At 36.2% G+C, this 21,204-nt stretch overlaps 1 protein-coding gene and 1 non-coding gene across 2 annotated transcripts in view; both read left to right on the top strand.

Annotated features, from left to right (window-relative positions):
- The window catches only part of MAP3K5 (mitogen-activated protein kinase kinase kinase 5), a 233,126-nt gene that overhangs the window by 109,224 nt on the left and 102,698 nt on the right, over positions 1-21,204 (top strand). The window contains exons 8-10 of the mRNA XM_049788000.1: positions 1,805-1,917; positions 15,675-15,834; positions 19,415-19,568. Coding sequence (XP_049643957.1) covers positions 1,805-1,917; positions 15,675-15,834; positions 19,415-19,568 — 427 coding nt within the window. The remainder of the gene's footprint in view (positions 1-1,804; positions 1,918-15,674; positions 15,835-19,414; positions 19,569-21,204) is intronic.
- LOC126031971 (U1 spliceosomal RNA) lies at positions 13,143-13,306 on the top strand. The gene has a single exon (XR_007503774.1). It is a non-coding gene; the product is annotated as a U1 spliceosomal RNA (small nuclear RNA).

Here is a 21,204-nt window from a genome sequence, read left to right as displayed (position 1 = left end):
ATGTTATTCTCAATATTTACAAAATTGTACCTTTTCTTTTAAAGTATATATAACTTATTTTAAATGATAGAAAATAGGGATGCCAGAGAGATAGTAAAGTGATAAGATGCTTGCCTGGTCCTCAGCTGACTAGGTTTGATCCCTCATACTCCATATGGTACTGAATCCACTGGGGACTCAGTACAGAACCAAAAGTAAGCGCTAAGCATTTCTAGGTACCCCCAAACCAAAATAAATAGAAATTAGAAAATTTCAAATATGTCTATAGGCACCAAGAATATACTGTTTAATATTGTGCTTGCTTCACTTTTGCTATGATCCTATTTTTATCTAATAATTTAAAAGCCAACATGTTTATCTTTGAATTGTAATATGTAGTCCTTATATAATCATTTTGCACCATCAAATGGTCATTCATTAGATATCTAGTATTTATGTTTTCTCCGTTTGAGGGTGTCTGATATGTCTTTTTTGGAGGGGTGTTCCCAAGAAATTCTTAGGGGGGATATTCCTGGCGATGTGTTGCCAAATTGGTTGGATACAGGGGCCTAGTGATATTGAGGCAACGAAAACAATTACCTTGCAATGATGAGGAATACATCCAGATATATATTCTACATTACTTGGGCAGTAGGTAGATTACTTTCTGCCAGGGACCAAATTTGGGGATTGAATGTGAGCAGAGAACTCTAGCCCTTTGAGCTATCTCCTTACCTTCAAACCCCTAGACTATCTTCCAGCCAAAATCTTTACTTAGAAAAATTCAGATTAAGAGTTTTCTTTGCATTACACAGGTAATGCCAATTTAATATCTGACATCTCATATGGTTCCCCCTCAAGACTAGGAGTGATCCCTAAGCCCAGAGCAGGAATATACCTTGATCACCAGAGGGTGAGGTCTAAGACCCCAATCGCTTCTGCAAACTTTACTTTCATATTTTATACTATAAGTTTCTTTTTGTCACTGAGGCATTTGTTTTAGTTTTCTTTTTGTTTGCATCTCAAATAAAATAACATTAAGTTTTATTACCTGTTATGTCATGAGAGGAAGCCCTTGAATAGATCCTAGGAATTATTGACCTTGAAAATATAGTATATAGCAAACTCTGAAATCTTTACAAAGATTTTACAAAGTGTTTTTAAAGATGATACTCAGTTTTATGCATATTCAGAAAATATTTTATTCTTTTTGAGCCAAAATTAAATTAATATTTATAGGCACAGTTTCTGATTGTCTTAATTTTTAGTACTGTTAACATTTTATTCTATATCACTTATGGAATTAGATATTTTATTCTGCTACCTGAATGATCAGTTTTGCTTTGCTTTTTTTAATCCATTTAAATAACTACTTAAAATGCATAGTGTTTTCACGTTAAAAATTTCATTGCTTTTTCATGCATATTCTCAGTCTCCTCATACCCTACCGCCTGTGTAACTCTCAGACTTTGCAAGTTCTCTTAGTCTGTCTATCTCCCTGCCTCTCTCTTTCCTTTTCTTTCCCTCTGTCTCTTCCCTCCTCCCTCCTCCCTCCTCTTCCCCCCCCCCCCTGCATATATAGTAAATGATCCAAGAGATTTAGAACTCTGACTGCTAAGGTGAGGGTAAATTCAGTAGGAAAATGCATTGATGAGGGTGGGAATTAGCAGTTGTTTAAACATTTAATCCTAATTGCACACTAGATTCTGGGTTGAAGGCCAACAGTATATTTTGCTTGCTTACACACTGACTTATGCAAACAGGAGCTATTACAAAACTAGAATGTCAAGATTGAAAAAAGTAAACTTGTATTTTTTTTTAATAGGTTCAAAAAGGCATTTGAATCTGAACCAACCCTACAGTCAGGAATAAACTATGCAGTCCTCCTCCTAGCAGCTGGGCACCAATTTGAGTCTTCTTTTGAGCTCCGGAAAGTTGGTAATTACAGCTTGAAATATTGCATGGGAATCAATAAACTGGACTCACTTACGCTCCCTTTTATTTTCTTACTTCATTTAGTTAAAAAAAAAATGACCCTCTTGTGTAGTATAGCATATTGTGTAGAATTCTAATAGGTGTAATTCAGAGACTAATACATTTTACATGTTTCTAATATCCCCTCTTCCAGTTCAAATTAATGCTGAAAATAAGGACTTAGCATCCAATACCAGTTCCCAGATAAGGTAGTTTTATTTTGTGGAGCATCTGAAGGATTGTTCTTTTAGATTGATTTTACTTGCTTGTTAGGGTTTGGTTCTTGGGGTGGTTTTGAATGATACTTTCTTGGGGGCAGTTTTCAGGACTTAGTCCTGGCTTTGCACTCAGGGATTACTCCTGGTAGTACTCAGGGTAACAATAAGGTGATGGAAATTAAACCCAGCATAAAAATAAAGCACCTTACTTGCTGTACGATTGCTCTGTCTGAACCCTGATTTTGCTTGTGTGGTATTTTAAAAAAAAAAGTGTGTGGAGGGAACTTCTTATATTTCCTGTTCCTGTTTCTCACGTGTTCACCTGCTTCTCAGAGGGAAGTGGTATTGAAGTGGGGTTTTATAGACCAAGAACAACAGGTCAGGCAGATGGCAGTCTTAGCACTAATTAGGCTCTTTTAAAACTAAGTCTTATTTGTCATTATCAGCATGTGCCTTTGCCCATTTAAAAAAAAAGTTTTAGTCTACAAAGCTTACTTTTACAATACTGTCAGTGAAATATTTCATGTAGACAACATTCCAATACCACCCCTCCACCAGACTGGCTTGTCCTCCACTGTCTCACATCTTTATATTGGCCCCTTCCTGCACACAGCATACCACTACTCCCCCCACATCTCACTGCAATGGTATGCTCTGTTTTGTAGACCAGTTCTTAGATTCTGTTCCTTTCGGTCAATTGTTATTCCTTTACTAGTGATAATTTGTTACTTGTTTCTGTCTTTCAGACTACCTTCAGTTAGCATATTCTCCAGTTCTATCCACACAGTTGCAAATTGTATGATTTTGTTTATTTCTTTTTTTTTTTTTGTTCATAATTTTTATGAATTTTTTTATTTTTAATTATGAGAACAAGGATGCAAAGAAAGAGGACAAGGTAAAGTTACAGTGGAAGGACAATCACCATAACATAATTCTCAGAAGAAGTCCCCTTGCTGATATCTCAACTTTGAAATTTCAGCCAAAGAACATTAAGATAAATAAGACAGAATCCATGTACAATTACTTTGTCCCTCAAGTCTCCAGATTGTAACACATTATAATATTTCTTAACAGCACACAAGGCAATCTTAAGCCATAAAACTTACTTAACTCCTTAAACATTACAGGCATAGTATTTTCTTACATTTCCATATACATGCATATTAGCTTAAATTAACCTCAAATTTTAAGTGGGTTCTTTTTAAGGATTAGAGTTAAAGGAGCACAGTAAAAATGGTGTTAGAGTGACAATTGTTGTTTGCATAGGCCCACCAAAATATGAGGGACATGGAAAGAAATAACCTTGGCCTAAATACAAAGAGACCCGACCCCTGAAGTTTCCTGGCACAATACCAACTCTAGGCTCCAGGCAAGCTAGATCATCCAATCCAAGACACTGTCTGTAGTGCCAACACACTTTTATTTTTCACACAGTCTCTGTGTTTGGCATCATGTTTCTGTATTAAAGATCCTGGAATATCATATCCTACATTGAAGTCAGGATGTGGAGCGTCCTCTGGTTTCACCTCACAATCAAAGGGCAATGCATGGAGCCCTGTCCTGTAAGCAGGTCGTTGTTGTTGTTAAGTCTTCTCAGTGTTAAGGGAAGTCTCTTTTGAGCAGGTCGATGTCTGAGCAGTGATAGGGTCTTCTGTGGTAGAGGATTGCTTCCAGGTGATGTTATAGACCAGCCTGGATGTTTCGTGGATGGCTTCCCTGGTTCAGGGGTGAATGGAAAATGCCCTTTCTTCAGAGGTCTGTGCCAGGTCATTATGTCAATGTTCAGGGTGTAAGGTCCCTTTGCACTACAAGATTTGTGTGTTCCAATCTCTATTAGATAGGATCTTACTTGTATATATAGTATTTTCTCATTTTAATGTGCCTATGCAAAAAAGGAACAATGCCACATGGTGTTATTGGCGCATATGGGGGCCATAAGAACAAGTCCAACAATCCCCATGACATGGTTTAATCATAAGCATTAAACTGGGGGACTCTTTCACCAAAATTCCTTGTTAAACAGCTCAAAAAGAGAAGATAAAAAGTGGTTAGAATCGTCACTGCATAAGACAACATTTAGTAAGAATTATAGCTGTCAGAGAAAGAACACAAAATATTCTAAAGAAATACGTGTCCATTTTATGAATCTTGAAACAGTTTGGGGTTTGTTACACACAATGCATGGCTTTGGTCTGTGATTAGGATTGTATACTACTGAAGTTAAAAAGAGTAACGTAGGTTAGTGAAGTCTGGGGGGTTAGAGAGTTAAGGAGTAAAAAAGAGCTTTGTAGGGGTGTGTGAAAGGGCAGAATAAAAAATGAATATTCTGGATACGCAGAACATAACATAAGAATAAGGAATACTCTCAATACATGAAGTACACGCGGGGGCTCACGCCCCTGCGCGGTTCTGTAGTTTTTGGATGCATAGGGAGGAATTTCTCACCCCCTCTCACACCCGCCTGGTGTGGGGGGGATCTTGTTCCCCTGGACTAAGTGCTCAGCCCAAGGGGCCTATGGCTAGCTGTCCTGCCCAGAACCCCCAACATACCAGTCAAAGATGCCCAGAAATCCTGGCATGTGGGTGTTCTGAGCCAAGCCGTGCCTCTGTAGTTTTTGGATGCATAGGGAGGAATTTCTCACCCCCCTCCCCCCAGGGCCCGATTAACCAGGCGTGGCCCTGAAGACCCACCTGGTGTGGGGGGATCTCGGTCCCCTGTACTAAGTGGTCAGCCCAGGGGCCTGTGGCTAGCTGTCCTGCCCAGAGCCCCCAACATACCAGTCAAAGGCACCCAGAAATCCTGGCATGCGGAGTGTTCTGAGCCCAGCTCTGCCTCTGTAGTTTTTGGATGCATAGGGAGGAATTTCTCACCCCCCTCCCCCCAGGGCCCGATTAACCAGGCGTGGCCCTGAAGACCCACCTGGTGTGGGGGGATCTCCGCCCCCTGGACTAAGTGGTCAGCCCAGGGGGCCTATGGCTAGCTGTCCTGCCCAGAGCCCCCAACATACTGTTTTCTTCTTTTAATGTTTGCCAGTTTCTCATTGATGTGAGGTGATTACCTTTTTTTGGATTTGCATGTCCCTGGTGACTAGTAATGCAGAGCATTTTTTCATATACCTATTGGCCATCTATCTGGATGCCTTTTTTGAGGAACTTTCTATTCATCTCTTTTCCTAATTTTTATAAAGTTCTTATATTTGTTTGCTGAGTTTTACCAGTATTTTATACTTCTTGAATATCATCCCTTTTTGTAGATAAATGTGGGCAAATAATAATCAAAAGAGCTATTAAACCAAGGACTGGGGGGCCTGGAGAGATAGCATAGTGGCGTTTGCCTTGCAAGCAGCCGATCCAGGACCAAAGGTGGTTGGTTCGAATCCCGGTGTCCCATATGGTCCCAGTGCCTGCCAGGAGCTATTTCTGAGCAGACAGCCAGGAGTAACCCCTGAGCACCGCCGGGTGTGGCCCAAAAACCAAAAAAACAAACAAACAAACAAAAAAAAACTAAGGACTGATTCTTTGGAAACATAAATAAGATTGACAAGCCATTAGCTCGGTTTACAAGGAAATAATGAAGGCCCCAATAAGCTGAATTAGAAATGAAAGGGGAAATGTCACAAGAGATATTGTAGAAATTTAAATGATCATAAAGTTTAATCATAAAGATAATATTTAGGGGCCTGAGTGTGACCCAAAAACAAAAAAGATAATATTTAATAATAAAGACAATGCCATAAAATAACCTACAATAAATGGATGTTTTGAACTGTATAAGGCTAATTCAAAAAGAAAAACAAGCATCTGAATAGACCAGTTACAATAAAGAAAATTGAAATAGTAATCAGAAGTTTCCTCAAAAACAAAAGCCCAAGTAGGTCAGATGGGCTTATTAGTGAGTTCTTCCAAATCTTTAATGACATATTTCCAATTCTTTTTTTTTTTATTTCCAATTCTTTTAAGCTCTTTCAGAAAGTCAAAGAAGCAGGAACCCTCACAAATAGTTTCAGTAAGAAAAGCATTACTCTGGTAACAATAGTAGATAGATGCACTCCTAAAAAGTAAGTCATATTTATATTTATATTTCTGATTACTCACAAAGATTTTTAAAATATTAGAAAACTGAATTCAGCAGTGCACCAAAAGGATTATATACAAGTAGGATTTATCTCAGGATGGTTTAATAGGTGCAAGTCTATCAACATAATGCAGTGTATCAATACAAGGAAAAATAAAAATATATGATCATTATCAATAGTACAGAAAAAGCATTTACAAGATTTAATAGCCAGTCATGATAAAAAAGAAACTCTCAATGAAATAGATATATAAATAACTTTTCTCAACATAGTTGAGGGGCCAGAGAGATAGCACAGTGGTAAGGCATTTGCCTTGCATGCAGCCAACCCGGGACAGACCCAGGTTCAATTTGTGGCATTCTGTATGGTCCCCCGAGCCTGCCAAGAGTGATTTCTAGCACAGAGCCAGCAATAACCCCTGGATGCTGGGTGTGGCCAAAAATAAATCAATAAATAAACTTTAGAAAATGAAAAAAAATATAGTTGGAGCCATTTACTACAAACTCACAGTTGATGTCATAATGGTACAAAAACAAAACCTAGGGGCCGGAGAGATAGCATGGAGGCAGGGCATTTGCCTTGCATGCAGAAGGATGGTGGTTCAAATCTCGGCATCCCATATGATCTCCCGAGCCTGCCAGGAGCAATTTCTGAGCGTAGAGCCAGTAGTGACCCCTGAGTGCTGCCTATGACTGAAACCCAGCCACAATCATGTTTCTAATCAAGATATTAATTTAAAAAACAAAACCCAAACCTATTTTCCAAGATCAAGCACAAGATAAGCTTTCCCATACACACCACTGTTAATTCAATTTAGTATTAGAAATCCTGGCAATAAAAATGATGGAAAAATGAAATTTTAAAGGAATTCATATTAGAAAAGAAGTCAGACTTATCACTATGGCATATAAATGATAATATAATACTCTGATTTCTCTTCAGATCGCATAAATCTTTCGCCTTTTAAAATGATAATAATATACTTGTAAAACCTTAAAGATACTACAGAAAAATTTCTGTAAATAGTATACCTGTAAATATATAAATACAAATTACAATAAATATATATTTATTATAAACATAAGTATTTATAAGTTGTATATAAATATATAAAAACCTTAAACTTGCTACAGAAAAATTCCTGTGAAAAGTGTAAAAAAAATTAACATGGTAGGCTACAAAATTAAGACATAAATGTATGGCATTAATATAAGGAGTGTAATAGAAGGGAAAGAAATAAAAAACCAATTGAATCTCAAAATATCAAATACTTGAGAATAAGCTTAAAACAGGTAAAAGACTAATATCAAGAAACTATAAATTGCTGCTTTTCTGCATGAGGCAGCCAAGAAGATGCCAACCAACACAAACTCTTCAGAGCCCAAACCCGCCAAGAGCCAGCCAACATAACCTCTTCAAGGGCCCAAACCCAAACATAGTATAAATCACACTACAAGCTTGGAATTGGGGAAACAATGCAGGACAACCCCAGGTACAGAGAATGAATATGGCAGCTCTGATGACCCAAAAATGTATCAACCATCTAGGTATCTTCTCATATAAGGTATTTAGAGAAGAAATATGAATGTTCATGGAGTTCAAAGAAAGCGTAGATCAAGTAGAATGGAACACAAATAAGAATCAAGAGGATATGAAGATAGAAATCAGAAAATTTCATACTGAAGTAACAGGTCTGAAAACCTCAGTAGATGAATTGTAAACTTCAATGGAAAGCCTCTCCAACAGAGTAAAAGCAGCTGAGGATGGGGTCAGTGAGCCAGAGGATGAGATGCAGAACAACTCTATACAGCAGAAGAGATTGGAAAAGAACCTTTAAACAAATGACCAGACAATGGAAAACTACTCAAAGAATGTGAACAGATGAAAATAGAAGTCTTTGATAAACTCAACAGAAACAACATAGAAATAATTGGAGTCCCAGAGACCCAGAAAGAGAATAATAATAAGAGGAGTTGGAGGAAGAGTGAGAAGAGGAAGAGGAGGAAGAAGGGGAAGAAGAAGGAAAGAAAAGAAACTATGAATCAACTATAAATTTAAGTAAATGAACACACAAGTAAATGTAGATACAACCCTAGTTCATGAATTGGAAGGATCAATATTATGAAAGTGACAGTCATACCCATTGAATCAATACAGATTCAATACAGTCCATATAAAAATACCCCCTAACATTTTTGAAAGACATAGAACATTAAAATTTATATGTAGTGGGGCCGGGCGGTGGCGCTGGAGGTAAGGTGCCTGCCTTGCCTGCGCTAGCCTAGGACGGACCGCGGTTCGATCCCCCGGCGTCCCATATGGTCCCCCAAGAAGCCAGGAGCAACTTCTGAGCGCATAGCCAGGAGTAACCCCTGAGCGTCACAGGGTGTGGCCCAAAAACCAAAAAAAAAAAAAAAATTTATATGTAGTAATGAAACCAGCCAAATAGCAAAGACAGTGAGATGTTTTTTCTTTTTTCAACTTTAAATTATAAAATTATAGTAAGACAGTATAATACTAGAAAAAGATAGACTCTTAGATCGGTAGAATAGAATTTAGAGTCTTATGACAGATTTTAAAGTTTATAGTCAACAAAGAAGCCAAGAGCATGAAGTAAGGAAAAGGTCTTTAGCAAATGATATTAGGAAAACTGGTCAATCAAATGTTAGGAAAAAACTTCTTTCAGTCTCCAGGCCTTGGCCAGAGTGATCATTTTTAACTATTATTATCATATTGGTCCCTTTTTTGTCCTAACTACACTTTTCCACATACCTGTTTCTGTTGTGTTTGGTTATTCCCAAATTTTTTTGTATTTTTTTTTGTATTCTGCAAATTGGTGCCATCAATCTATGTTTATCCCTCTCCTCTGACTCATTCACTCGGCTGATAATCTTTGTGTCTTTCCATGTATAAGTAAATTTCGTGACTTCATTTTTCTTAACAGCTGCATAGTATTCCATTGTGTAGATGTACCTACCATAGCTTCTTTAACCACTCATCTGTTCTCAGGCACTTAGATTGTTTCCAGATTCTGGCTATTATGAATAGTCCTGCATTGAACATATGAGTGTGGAGGGCTTTTCTGAATTGTGTTTTTGGGTCCCTACAGTATATTCCTAGGAAGAGTACTACTGGGTCATTTGCAAGCTCAATTTCTAGATTTTTTTGAGCAGTATCTATATTTTTTTCCAAAGAGCCTGGACCAGAAGACATTTTCACCAGGAGTGAATGAAAGCCCCTTTCACCCACATCTGTACCAGCACTGGTTCTTGATTTTTTTAAAATCATATGTGGCAGTCTTTGTGGTATGAAATGATAGTTCATTGTTGTTTTTATTTACATCTCCCTAATGGTTCATGATGTGGAACTTTTTTTCATGTGATTTTTAACCATCTGTCAAAATTTCTTTGAGGAAATTTCTGTTCATTTCTTTCCCCCATTTTTGATGGAGTTTTTTTTCTTGCTAAGCTCTACCAGTTCCATATATAATTATTATAATATATAATAGGTATATATATATTTTATAGGTGTTTGATATATTATATAGGTGTTTAATATATTATATAGGTGTTTGATATAATTTATCCCACTGGGTGGACAGTTTTTCTATCCTGGTCATTGTTTCCTTTGAGGTATAGAAGCTTCTTTTCGGGTGAGGGGTTTGAGCCACACCCAAATGGTGCTCAGGGATTACTCCTGGCTCTAGACTCATAAATCACTCCTGGCAGGCTCTGGGGACCATATGGGATGCCAAAGGTCAAACACAGGTTGGCCACGTGCAAAAGGCAAACACCCTACCTGCTGTGCTCTCCTCTGGCCCAAGGTACAGAAGCTTCTTAATTTAATTTTTATCTTTGCTTTCACTTGCTTGGTCAGTAGAGTCTCATCTTTGAAGATTTCTTTAGCTTTAGTGTCATGGAGAGTTCTTCCATGTTAGGGCTTATCAGGATCTCTAGTCCATCTTTGACTTTTATGCATGGTGTTAGAAGCCCGAGTTCATTTCTTTATATGTAGTTGACCAGTTTTCCCAACATCACTTGCTGAAGAGATTTTCCTTTTTCTATATGTTTTGCTCCTTTTTATAAGATTAATTGATCATATACCTGAGGATCTGACTACTTTAACATTACTTTAGCATTACTTTAACCTTTACTCTCTTTTTTGAACTCTAGCCAAATTTAATTCTAGTTATTTATATTTTCAGATATAATTAATTGCTTTAGGATATAATTAGTTTTTAAAAATTGATGTTTAGATTAGCTAAAGCTAGGATTTAAATATACAAAATCACACCTTATACTTTCTTCCTATTTCTTCTGACTTCACGAAACTTAAATTAAGACTCAGAATTTAGATAAATGCAAAATAATTTTCCCATCTTCCTTGATATTTTTCAAGTATGAGACATTTTATGGGAGAGAGACAAAATTAGAAGTTTAGGCCTTCAACAGTAATGATGATGGAATAAAAGAATATTGTGCTTGAAATTGAGACAAACCACCATTTGAATTTCATTTTGAGGGAGCAATAAAAATAAAAATGTTACTACTGAATATAAAAGCCCACAAATTTATAAAAAGATCATGAAAAAGAAATCAAAGCAAATATAAAGCCCATCACTGATCACAAAACAAATAATCTGTTATCTATAAAGGTAACCAGTTTCTCAGAAAAATGTAAATTCTAGATAGAAATTAAGTACCTTTCTTACCCTTTTTGAAATGCTACCATCTGGTGAGCTAAAACTTAAAGCATGCTGTACATTATATGCATTATTCATCAGAATTATTCTTTGAGTAAATTCTAGCTAGATGGCAGAAGGGATAATGATGCTGATACTGACTTTGATGTAGAAATAATGATCCTATCAAGGATCATTCATTAGAACTATACTCATTAAGTTAAAGTAAGCTTATTATTTAATTGCATTTTGATGTATTTTAATGATAATGAAAGCTATGTAGTTTTCTTGCGAGTAACAAAATAGCAAATATGCCTAGTCAATCTTTGTCCGCATCCCCTCTGAAATCAAGATATTGGTGATGCAGTTAGCATTTCCAGGAGTAAGAATGCCCAAACAGATTTCCTTTCCTAGTTTGTAAAGGCATTTGAGTCAAAGATACACTTTGACCTTTTGTATTCTCAAGAGCTACCTATGTACTTTTTCCTTTCTTTGACTCTCAACCAGATATAGTAAAAAAAAAAAAAAATCATGGAAATTGGAATTTAAAAGCAAAAACAAAAGCAAAGCAACTATGCAATTGCCAGTTCAAACTTTAAAATCAAATGCATTGGGAATGAAATTAAGGGCTAGATTTGTATTGGTGAATCTATGCAGTTGTCTGTTTAAGTGGATATTATGTCTGAGCAGGGCATATATGTAAATGAATGATATATGGATGAAATAAGAAATGTAAGAGAAAAAGAAATATTTTAACCCTCACCCCCAAAAAAGAATGCCCAAACAGGTGTGTGGAAGTGAGGACTGTGAAGGAAGTAGCCCATCAATCTGTGAAATAATCTCAGCAAAAATGTTTCACTCAAAATTTGGCATATAATCCAGTTAATAATAATGGCCATCACTGGAGAAAAAAATCAGACACTATCAGATACCAGAAGGCAGTTCCTAAATATCCCTTCTGCAAGGGATGGATGGTCAGGCTAAAAAAAGAAATAATAAACAAATGTAGTCAAGAATCCTTCATCATGTTCTGTTCTGATATTTAAAAAACTAATTGTAGCTAATAAGCAGACACTTGGAGAACAATTTGGGAATTTGAATCAAGTTATACCTTAGTCAATATTAGTGAATTTGTTCGTTTCCGGCTGGTTATATGTTAAAATATTTAAGAATGTATTGTCTAATTTAATGTGAAGTAGCTCAGCAAAAGTATTCAAGGAGCTAAAACAATAAACCATTGTTAGCAATGATTGAAAAAAAAAAGTGATTTTCATTTAGAAAACTCTTTGCATTTCCGTGTTTGTCACAGCACTATTTACAATAGCCAGAATCTGAAAATATCCCAAGAGTCTGAGAATAAATGAGTGGCTAAAGAAATTGTGGTACATCTAAACAGTGGAATACTATTCAACTGTTAGGAAAAATGAAGTCATGAAATTTGTTTACACATGAATGGATATGGAGATTTATTTTGCTGAGTCAAATCAATCAGGATAGAGATACATGGAATAATCTCAGTCATTTGTGGGATATAAGAAAAATAAAAGGTAGCATGGTAATAATATCCAGAGACCATAGAGATGAGGATCAGGAGGACCAGTCCATGGTAGGAAGCTTGCCACAAACAACTGTGAAGCATTTAGAGTAGTGAACTGTCCACTGTGACAATGATATTTGGAACTGAGCACTCTGGACAAGAAATAGTGCTGAAAGGGGATAAACTGATATGCATGGGACACCTTCATTAGCAACTGGCGTATAAATCAAACTGACAAATAGGGAAAAAAGGAAGAGAAGAAGTAAAATGCCTGCCCCAGAGATAGGTGGGATACGGTGGGTGGTAGGGAAACCTGGGTCACAGCAAATGTGCACTGGTGAAGGGTGTTGTACATTCTGTGACTGAAATGCAACTATGAAACGATTTTTTAGCCATAGTGCTTAAATAAAGTAATTATATATAAATACTATATATAATAGAGTGATTTACTGTGTATTTTCTTTTGCTACTTTTTACACATAAATTTGAAATTTTTCAAACTTCATTAATGGAAAGTATATAATCGCACCTGTCTGGACTATATGACCTTAGATAAGATCCAAATTATGCCTGAGATTTTTTTCATATCTTCATTGTATCTGAGCTTTTTACCCCTCAGTATGAAAGGAAATTAATCTTCAATTGTGTTTTCATATAGATAGAAAGAATTTATTTACATACTTTCCTGGCAGGGAAGATACCATGATCACGAAGGTGGTTTCCCCAGGGCGAGGCTCACCCATTGCACTCCGGGTGTGCTGACTCCTGCAATTTGCCCAAATGTGGGAAACTCAACTGCACAATTTGTGGTAGTGGGCGGCTGCGTTCGAGCTCTCCCCTGAAACAAAAAAGGAATCTAATTTGCAATGTTTTGTTTTATTTGGCTTGAAGGCCACACTCACCAGTGCTCAAGGACTACTCCTGACTGCACAACTTCTCTCTCTCTCTCTCTCTCTCTCTCTCTCTCTCTCTCTCTCTCTCTCCCCCCCCCTCTCTCTTTTGCTCACTCGTTTGGTTTTGTTTGGGGGCCACACCTGAAAGTTCTCAGGGATTACTCCTGGCTCTGCACTCAGGAATTACTCCTGGTGGGCTCTGAGAACAATATGGGGTGCCTAGGAGCAAATTTGGATTGGCCACTTGCAAGGCAAATGCCCTACCTACTGTACTATTGTTCTGGCCTCTTCTCCAAATTGAATTACATTTTTAATGTGTTTTTCACAGTCCTAGACGCATACTGAGTGTTCAGTAAAGGCTCTGCTTTTTATCTTCACTAAAATAAACTTGATAATGATAGCAGCTGAAAAATGTAAGACTGATAGAAATCAAATAGTTCAAAACTTTAATTACCAGAAGTTATTCAGTTATAATTAGAACATTGTCAACATTCTTATTAGCCTAAAAAGAATATTAGAGTATTGATATTGTGTATATCATTTATAAGCTTACCAAGATATTAAAAAATGGGGCTGGGATATAGCACAGCGGTAAGGTGTTTGCCTTAGACGCAGAAGGATGGTGGTTCGAATGCCGACATCTCATATGGTGCCCCGAGCCTACCAGGAGAGATTTCTGAGCATGGAGCCAAGAGTGACCCCTGAGTGCTGTCGGGTGTGACCCCCCTAAAAAAAGATATTAAAAAATATTGCTGCAAGTGAAAATTTGAATAAAAGGTATAATTCCATGTAAGTAATTGGCCTTTTATTAGAGGGGGGTTGGTCTTGGCTCTTCACTAGGGAAGACTTCTGGCTGAATTTGGAGTGGCAGAAAGTAAATTCAGGTTGGCTGCTTGCAAGATAAGCACCCTACCCTCTGTACTATCACTCTAGCTATAACAAGAACCTTTAGAATATTAGATCCTATGGACTTAGAGTCCTAAAAATGCACCTGGACTCAAGTACTCTATTAGCTTAAGTGGAATTAATAATGTAGTGTAAGTTAATTTTTAAGGAATATTTTCTTTTAATTAAAGTATAATGTTTTCTTTGATTGTATAAAGTATAAAGTTTTTTTTTATGGTATACTGTTTTCTTTAAAGCATAATATAAATTATTACTCAAGAAATATAAAGTGTAACTGTAAATATTTTATTTAAGCCATTGCAGAAAACCAGAAGAGGGAATTTCAAAGAACATTTAATAAGTTGGAAGATTTATATAAACTTTTTTATTTTGTTTTGTTTGGGGGCCACACCCAGTCAGGAGCTGCTACTATCTCTGTGCTAAGAAATCATTCCTGACAGGCTCAGGGATACCCAGGATCATACCCACGACAGCCATATGCAAGGCAAACACCCTCCCTGCTGTGCTATGGCTCTGGTCCCTATATAAACTTTTTTTAAATGGTTAATTTACTATATCTAAATTTTATTTTACAATAATAGTTTATGCCTCAATAGGCCATATATTTTAGGGATTATTTATTTTACTAGTAGAAATTTATTGGCCTTTGTATTGAATAAAAACTTCAAGTAGGTCTTGAGGATCAGGGCATGTGGCCACTATATGCTTATCTTAGATAATTTTCCTATAATAACTTAATATTTTTAAGCAATTAACTAATAAATGTTTCTATATGAATATATTTTAAAATCAAACATAATACAGTGCAGGGAGACATATGTATCATGAGACAAAAACATACTAAAATTAGCATTTTTATCAAAAAGATATGAGCTATTTTGAGTCTTGGTAAAAAGCAGTAGTAATCAAGTCAGTTTCCTTAATTTTCATTTTGTTTAATAAGTGCTTTGACTATAAAATTTATTGTAGTATTTACTCTGAAAAATGTATATACTGTATACATTTGTATTTAAACTGACAAGAGTTTGAGCATATATATTTCCCCTTAAAATCACTAAAGAACATGTCATAGCAGGGGAAAAAGTTGGTTATCTAATGAGGTATTTGCTGTCATAACATAGACATATATACAAACCTACATAAAAATTCTGGAATAATGTCAGCCAAGTGATAGTTGCAATTGTGCTTGAGTTAAAACACTTATTATTTTAATGTGAAAGGAAGAAGGAAAGTTAATGTTGATTTTTAACAAAAAGTTTCCCTTCATTCATTGTCACTGTGTATCATAAATAATTCTGTGTAAATGAACTTCAGTCACAATAAAAAAGAAATAAGTGTTTAAAAATAAAAAAAATAAGTTGCCTCTGTCTGCCTGCTGTGTTTGTAACATTGTACTTGTTCATCTTCTAGGAGTAAAGATTAGCAGCCTTCTTGGGAAAAAGGGAAATTTGGAAAATCTCCAAAGCTACTGGGAAGTTGGATTTTTTCTGGGGGCTAGTGTCTTGGCCAATGACCACATGAGAGTCATTCAGGCATCTGAGAAACTCTTCAAACTAAAGACACCTGCATGGTAATATTAAATTGTTATGTTTTTGCTATATTTAACAAACAACTTCTATCACTATATTTTGGCTTTTGTTTGTTGCACAATTGGATTATTTTCTAATAGAATAAAATTGTAATATAGAGGAAAAGGGATATTAATAAATAAAATGTATTGACTGTAAGTGCTAATGATTTTGGCATCAGTGATATCTGATGGCCTCTGAATTGATATTTCTGTTACTCTGACTAGCTAAGCCTGACCAGTGTTGCCTATAAAAATGTGCACTGGCCTCATATTTGCAGGTTTCCAGAAGCCTCCCAAAACTTGGTCCAAACAGAAACTCTGATTCTTTTATGATCTCACCTCAATTTGGAAATTCTCATTCTTTTTCTTTGGGATCTGGCTGATACAATAGGCTGTTTCTTATGTAGATATGCTCTCCTAGTTTTAGATTTTTCTTGGTATGTACACAATTCTATCATGATATATGTACATATACAGACATTAATAGTCATTGGTAAAATATAAAAAAAATCCCACTTGTATTTCAGGATTTTAGTAAAATGTTAGTTTTATATATGTAAAATGACATGTAATTATGGGATAATTGACCAGTGCCTGTACAATGACAATGAAAAATATTTGGAATATTTTAGATCCCGGACTTTGTATTTCTATTAATAGTGAGCTCTAGTGCTTAATGTGCAAATGAAAACAACCCTTTTATTTGGAGGTTGTTGGAAATAAATTCTATTTAACAAGACAGTATAAGTGTTCCAATACAGAAAAAAAAGTACACTGCTTATATGAGGCAGAACTACCCTTGAATGGTAAATGAATAAATAGTTTAAATTTATTTTAAATAAATTTAAATTTAAATAAATACATTTTAGAAATATTATAATTTAATAAACAAAGTTAAATAAGAAGAAAACCAGGCAGAAAGAAATGATTCTTGCATGTCCTCTTTTTTTTTTTTTTTTTTTTGGTTTTGTTTTGTTTTTGGTGTTGGCAGTGCTCAGGGGTTACTCCTGGCTCTATGCTCAGAAATGGCCCCTGGCAGGCTCAGAGGACCATATGGGATGCCGGGATTCAAACCACTCTCCTGCTGCATGCAAGGCAAATGCCTTACCTCCATGCTATCTCTGTAGCCCCTCATTCATTATTTTTTTTCCTTCCTTCTGCATGCAAGGCAAATGTCTTACCTTCATGCTATCTCTCCAGCCCCTTGCATTCCTCTTTGATCTGAGGTCCTTTATCCTGTGTTGACCTTTGAGAGTAGGCCTATATTCTCCACAAACTCTTCCAAAAATCAAGATACTGTTTTAATGAGGGTAATGTTGATCATTGGTTTTCAGAATCCAGTCTGCATACTAGTGCTGGTTTGCAGAAATTTCCTGCTAGTCTGTATAAAAGTTTTTGCCATTCAACATATGGAATATCTAGATTATGTAGTGGTACTGTTATATTTATATTTAGTAATGCTTTCAGTTTTTATTTCTGCCTTTATGACCTGGTATGTTCACTGGTATGCAGATATAAAATAGTATTTAAATTTAAAAACCACTATTAATAGGCTTTTGTATATTCAGGTACTAAGTGGTCAGGTGAGGTAAATGTCCTATTGTCCTGGAAGGCCCCCTGAATCTGTTTTGGAGTCTCCCTTCCTTGTCTTTTTTTCACTGAAAAGATATTTGAAAGACAGGCACTTACAAAGGGTAGATGAGGTAAATTCAAGAAAGAATATTGGATTCTACAGACAAAGAAGAGCGAGAATCTTAAAGCAAATACATCCAAAAAAGATGACATAGGCATTTCCTCAACAGAATTGTACAAATCGATAAGAGGAGAATCCCACTCAGGACAGGGGTATGGGCAACCCTAGAATGGACTGCTGGGAGTAGCTCTGAATAGATGATTATAGAGGTTTGGATTTTTCCCTCAGTTTGGGCAAAAGATTTCTTCTAGGGAATTGTCAAGAGGAGGACTTAGAGATAGTAGAGTGGGGAGTGTACTTGCCTTGCACATAGTTGACCACACTTTGTTTTTGATATCTCATGTGGTCCCCCAAGCCCACCAGGAATGATCCCTGAGATTAGAATCAGGAATAAGCCCTGGTGTGGCCCCAAAATCACTGTTCCCCTTCCCTCAAAATACCCAAACAACAATAACAACCAAAAAAAGAGGAGTACTTATGAGGGCAACTTTCTGCCTGTGAATTATATCTGGATGAGAGTTAGCTTTTGTCCCAAAATTACTTTTTCAGTATACATTTTTGTCCTTGCAAGCACATCTTGGCTTTATGGACTTTTGTCTCCTCAAACATTTCTTAGTATTATGGCTCCTGAAATTTACTGCCAAGCCCTACCTGACCTACCCCAGAACCATTTGAATAAATAACTCTGTGGTAGACATCATGGCTTCCTAAAAAATTCCTCACATTTAGATCTCCTTCCTTAGCAAAAAAAATTTTTTTGTGGGGGAGTTTGGGCCACACCTATCTGATGCACAGGGGTTACTCCTGGCTAAGCACTCAGAAATTGCCCCTGGCTTGGGGGGGACCATATGGGACGCCGGGGGATCGAACCGCAGTCCTTCCTTGGCTAGCACTTGCAAGACAGACACCTTACCTCTAGCGCCACCTCTCTGGCCCCAGCGAAATTTTTTTCTGAAATGCATGGCTGACCCTTATCATTCCACTGAAATCCTTAAATCAGTAGTTTTAAAAGTTCCTTACTGCCAAATGGATCAAGTCTGCCTCCTTGGCAAACAAACACAGTCATCCAGATTCCTCAGCTCTTTCCACATTCTGAGCTTACACTGCCCTTTATTCATACCAAGCATAATATTCTTAGTTTTATGCATTTATGTATTGATACATATTGAGAATGCCTCTTTCTGTGCCCTTCTCCCTCTGGGAATCATGTCAGGCAGGCACCTTACCTCTAGCGCCACCACCCGGCCCCTGTTCCTATTTCTTATAGGATTATCTTGCACCTCATTTCTTTCTAATTTTTCTCATTGAGATACCCTCTATAGCATCAAGTTTGAGGATATTTGTATAGCATAAGTTGAGTTGCTTCAGAGCAAAATAATATTTTTTGAAGTTTTTATTTTGAAAAACTTTAATCAAGAAACTATATTCTAAAACAAATGCATATTAATCACCACTTTGGGGAGAATATTGAAATTACTTTAAAGGCCATGTTTTAAACATCAAGTTAACTAATTATCTCTCCCTGTCCAAATACTTGAATACTAGATACCTATTTTCTTACCTTTAAAATGGGACAGGATAGGGCCCGGAGAGATAGCACAGCGGCGTTTGCCTTGCAAGCAGCCGATGCAGGACCAAAGGTGGTTGGTTCGAATCCCGGTGTCCCATATGGTCCCCCGTGCCTGCCAGGAGCTATTTCTGAGCAGACAGCCAGGAGTAACCCCTGAGCACTGCCGGGTGTGACCCAAAAACTAAAAAAAAAAAAAAAAAAAAAAAAAGGGACAGGATAGCCTATTTAAATTTCCTTTGCTGAATAAAAATAAAACATATATAAATAAGATGTTCTAAATTTACCTGTTAATATGTTTTATGTATTTTAAATTTTAGGTACCTCAAGTCTATTGTAGAGACAATTTTGATATATAAACATTTTGTGAAATTAACTACCGAGCAGCCTGTGGCAAAGCAGGAACTTGTGGACTTCTGGATGGATTTCCTGGTAGAGGCCACAAAAACAGATGTGACTGTAGTTAGGTTTCCAGTGAGTACTCTTTATTTGACTTATGACATGAACATTTCTATCACTTATATTTATTATAATTTTTAAAAATTTCTTTGTGTATTTTTTTTTACCACAGCCAGCAGTGCATTCCCCCAGCAGGTGCTGGGGGTGTGTGGGTACCTTCCCTTTGCTGCAGGGGGAACTTGTCCTCCCTCTGATGCAGGGGGAACCTCATGGTTGTGAGAATCAAACTGGAGTCAATTCTATACAGGCTAAGCACTTTAACTACTAAAACATCTCTCATTCCCATTTCTTCTATTTAAAGGATATCTGGTACAGTGATTACTATAATTTAGTGTACTGATTTTCATGTCTTCAGACAACCATCATTTGGTTATATATTTAGTTAATATATATGACCCTTGAACTACTTAGGCTCTTATTTCTTATATTTAAAGAAACTTGCACAGTGATTACAATATAAATGTACTATTGTCATACCTTTAGATAGCCATCGTTTGGTTAATATATTTGTTTTTGTAAATTGGCTTTCTTATTCATTTCTTTTTATTTAATTCTCAAAGTAAGAGGAAGGGAATGCAATTTTTGTATTTATGCCATACAGTTAAGGTATTTCCTTTGGATAAACTGTAAGAGTGCATATGCTGTTTCTTATTCAGTAATAGAGCTCATTATGCCAGACAACTGGATCCTTTTAATTCATACTAAAGTTTTGTTGACATTGCCATCAAGATATTTGGCGTTGTTCTCCTACATTTTTGTTCCCTTTGTCCCTTGTTTTCTGCATGGGTTCGTGCTAGATGTAGTTTCCCCAATCACTATTTATAATACTTTAGATGTAGATAATGACTCATGGATTCTGCTTTATAACTCATTTTGTCTGATCTCTATCAGACAATGAATACATATATTTAAATTTATAATATACAACAAGTACTTTTAAAAATATTTTGCTTATCTAAGCTGGTACCATATCCATTTTGATAATTTTCACTATTTTATTCATAGAAATATGATTTTAGCATTCAGCTCAAGAATGATTGGCAGCTCAATTATGTGCACAAGTCTTTTCCCAAAACAAGGCTATAAATCTCTCTGTTTGAGCTCTTTAGTCTTATTTTTCCATGGTGAGAGGTGATGACCACTCTGAATTCCTTTTTTAAAATCTTGTTGTTTACCTCTTTTTGATAGGATCATCTGTTCCATGCAATTAAATCCTTTGCCGGAGTTAACATGTTTTTCCATGCTTTCAGAAGAAGCCTCAGCAGGATTCTTACTTGAGAAGCTTTTTAAAACTAAACACTTCATTTTATTTTTTTAACATAAATAAGTGTAGCTTGGGAAAATATAGGTCTCAGTAGGCTGGAAGTTTACCTTTAACTCATGCTGTATGTATAGAAACTATGCTAATGAATGAAGTACAGAATGACTATAGACTTCCATAGCTTGACACTAGGAAACCACATAGGAAACCACATATGTTAGCTATTTTGAATTAATTTAAACTATTTTAATATAATTTTTTTACTCTAACTTCTGTAAGTAAGTGAATAAAACAAAGAAGATTAGAGAATATTAAGAGATACTAGAGATAAAAAAAAAAGATGTTTGGAAGACTTTAAATTTGTTTGCAACAACACTTCATTTTTTTAGC

The sequence above is a fragment of the Suncus etruscus genome, chromosome 15 (assembly GCF_024139225.1).
Source record: "Suncus etruscus isolate mSunEtr1 chromosome 15, mSunEtr1.pri.cur, whole genome shotgun sequence".
NCBI lineage: Eukaryota > Metazoa > Chordata > Mammalia > Eulipotyphla > Soricidae > Suncus > Suncus etruscus.
The sequence above is the reverse complement of the archived record's forward strand: the minus strand, read 5'-3'. Positions and strand labels throughout refer to the sequence as shown.